At 31.1% G+C, this 3,589-nt stretch overlaps 1 protein-coding gene across 1 annotated transcript in view; it reads left to right on the forward strand.

The window, feature by feature from the left end:
- Positions 1-2,131: 2,131 nt before the first annotated feature.
- Positions 2,132-3,589, forward strand: part of LOC106682830 (larval cuticle protein A2B) — an 11,405-nt gene continuing 9,947 nt past the window's right edge. Inside the window, exon 1 of the mRNA XM_014423898.2 lies at positions 2,132-2,193. Within this exon, the coding sequence (XP_014279384.1) occupies positions 2,182-2,193 (12 nt within the window). The 5' untranslated portion in view covers positions 2,132-2,181. The remainder of the gene's footprint in view (positions 2,194-3,589) is intronic.

Below are 3,589 nucleotides of genomic sequence, written 5' to 3' on the forward strand. Positions count from 1 at the left end.
GAAATGTTAAACTTGTGTGAAAGTTTGGCCACTGAGTGCCTTTTTGATCCCCTGTCTTATAAGAAAGAGAATCAAGATGAGCTAATTGATAACTATCATTACATTATTATTATTGTCAGCCATTTCTTTATTAGTTTTAAAAACATCCAAGTACACAAACTACGGCTACAAAAATTAACCTAACACAACAACCAATAAAACGGTAACGAGCTCTGCTGGTCTGATGCGTGACGTCATTCTCCATTTAACAGACCTAGTAACAGACTCTCAATCATGTTATATGTTACATCGTTTTAACATGGTAAAAGAAGGAAATATTTCTCCATTTAACATAAGCTTTTCTATTTAATACGCTTTAACATGTTAAACTAAAGATGATGGATACCCCTAATATACCAACAGGTATACATCCGAGGGGTAGACCGAAACGTAGAAGGGAGGATTGCGTTAAAACTGATTTAGTAGATTTGGGTTTGGAGGGGCTTTACTGCTCAAATGTATGTAGAGAATGATTGCTGGTATCGGTATCGAAACCTTCGGATTCGCTAAGCCTTCTTATTATTAATGAAGAATGTGTATAGTTATTAGTCAAAACTGACGAGTCTGCCAAGTATAGTAATGAGGAATAAAAATGGCGGCTGAGATAAAACTTAAAAAAAAAAACTTTTTCATTTGGAACTACACATTTTAAAACGACCAACGACACTAGAAAACAAAATAGATCATTATTTAAAGTAGAGTAAATTTACTAAAATATGAGCCCTCATAGAACTATTTACGTTCAATATTATTCGAGATAAAGTTTTTTAAAAAACATTTTATATGAAATTAACGAAATGACAGTAGTTAGTGATTTTATTTTGGGAAAGGTATATCTCAGGAAGCATTAGACATATGAATGTCCAACAGCACTCAAATTAAAACTAGTTTAATGTACTATAAAGTAATCGTATCATTGTAAAAGTTATTTCCCTAGGAACAGCCCTTTTCATGATATTTGTTGAAATATATTGATTTATAGTTGTTCGGACGAAATTTCATATTCATATGCAAATATCATAAAATCTACAGCCTCTACGAAGATAAACATTATTAACTACATTATAATACACTCGACTAATTTTAGTTTGAGTGTTGACACAAATATTTACGTTCCTGAAATATAGGATGTAAAATCTTTGATGCTCCTTATGACGTCACAAATAAACTCATCCATAAAAACGTCAACATCCCATTCGTTGCAGATTTGGGCCGAAATAGATACACCTCCTTTCATTCCAAAATCTTTCCCTATTCAAACCCATTAGTTCTTAATATTTCATACGGTTATATCACAATCCCTGATAATCCTCCGAGGCGTCTGAAAAAAAGGATCTTCTAATTTAAAGCAATAATTGGGGTACCATCATTGGGTGGTTCCTTCCCAAATGGGTTGTTCTAATTTTTTTCCGACCAAGACTTCCGTTGGAGTCTGCCTAACCATGGTTGGAGGTCAAAGTTTTTCATTTTGTGGGACCGCCACTCAATGAATAAAGTCAACGCCCCAGGCCGGATTCGAACCCATCCCAATAGACATCAAATTGGAGAGACTGTGACACACTGTCAGTGTTAACCACTGAGCTATGGGCGACCCTAAATTTATTAAGATGTAAATTGCAATAAATGCTTTAAAAAAATAAAATAAGAACTTTCAATTGTTAACTGATATAGGTAGATACAGAAGGCAATGCCTCCAGTTCTAGAAAGGAAAAAGAGTAGGTTGTGCACATTGACAAATCCAATGTTCATTCCATGAGGTTCAAAAAAATTCATGGTGGTTAAGCAGTGAATTTTAACACTTAAAGATTAATGAAATGTCTTTTCTTCCTCCGTGTAATTGCGTCAGCAACTAATTTCCCATGAAGTGCAACGACGGTGAGAAACAAATAAGATTTTTAATGAAAAAACAAATCTATTGTTGAAGTACTGAATATTTTGAAGTTTTGAGTACGGGAGACTTCAATGCGGCATTAAAGTCTCCATCTAAGCAGTTCTATTTAAGCCCCTACGACACAGACGCCGAGAGGGTTGCGCCACCCCAGGAGGAAGTAGGGGCCGAAGAGTCGATGGTAGGGGCCTAGGGCTCTATATATTGTCCCAGCCTCACCTTCTTCATCATCAGTCACAGTTGAGGTCCCAGCAATGGCATTCAAGGTAAGTCTAATTAAAAGCTTGTTGTCTGAAAGATTTTAATGGTCACAAATAAATAGGCATATGTAATCCTCTTACATTAAAAACAAATTCTAAATTTAGTGTGCGTTCAAATTAATCAAATTCATCCTGTGGTCTAGTTATTTACCCGATTTTTAATTAACATATTTAATTTTCTTTAAATAAATAAATGTTGTCCTATTTTATTCTCATAGTATGTTTTATTCCTTTATAAGTCCGATGTTTCGGCCATCCTCATGGATGGACAATCTATCACAAACAGATTTTATTATACATATGATTTTACAATTTTAAAGAAATAACAATATTATTAATACATTATCATACCTCAATACAATTTCATTACCTTATCATTTAAAAAACAACTTTATACAAAAAAATGTTTGATACTAAAATAGAATAAAATTCATTTATTTAAACAATATTAACAACCATTCTGAAGAAAGTTTTAATATTATAAATAAACAAACAAATTAAAAATAATTAAATAAATAAGATAATTATATCCTCACACATCATAATTAAACTGATCTCCTTATAATTAAGACTAATGTCTTATGTATATAATAGTTACAATAATCATTATTACTGTCAGCTTGTTTTTAAAGAAATTAATAAGTAATATATAATTTCATATATAAAAAATTAAAATTAAATAAACTAGAATTATTTTAATATTTCTCCTCATTTTATTTATTAATTTTTTTTTAAAACAAACTGTCAGCAATAATGATTATTATACCTAAGACTATATAAGGGAACAAGTTTAATTATGAAATGTGAGGATATAATTATGTTGAGAAAACCTGATGATAGGACGGTGCCCCGAAACGTTTGTGATATATTAATATAAAGGAATTTAATAAGGAAGAGTTTTTCACTACAACTCATTAAATAAATCCAAACTTATCCAGAAATGAATCTATAAAATTAAGAAAACATATTTGAATGTTATATATATAAATAATTGACCGTATAATTTCCAATTATAAAGAAGATGGTCAGGGTTGCGATCAAAAGAGAAAAAAAGATTGATAAGAAACAGAAAAAAATTTAAATAATTGACAACTATTTATTTACCGAGGTTTCGTCCCACTTTCTAGAGCTTCATCAGGGATATTCAAAAGTCTCAAAAGCTATCAACTTCTTCATAATTTGAAACGTCGGAAAATAATAATAGTTAATTATTTTTGTTTTTCTTTTGACCGCAATCCTGGCCATCTTCTGCATGATATTTAAATATTTTTCTCTTGCTAGTTTAATATGGGTGGTTAAGAAGGCAATGGGTACAAATGGCAATTTTGTAAACAAGATTTTCTTTTTTATCTACCGCTGCATGAATCAAACTTACACTTCAACAAATTGTGAAATTATTATT

This window comes from Halyomorpha halys, unplaced genomic scaffold, assembly GCF_000696795.3.
Source record: "Halyomorpha halys isolate HHAL.00 unplaced genomic scaffold, Hhal_1.1 Scaffold446.1, whole genome shotgun sequence".
Classification (NCBI taxonomy): Eukaryota; Metazoa; Arthropoda; class Insecta; order Hemiptera; family Pentatomidae; genus Halyomorpha; species Halyomorpha halys.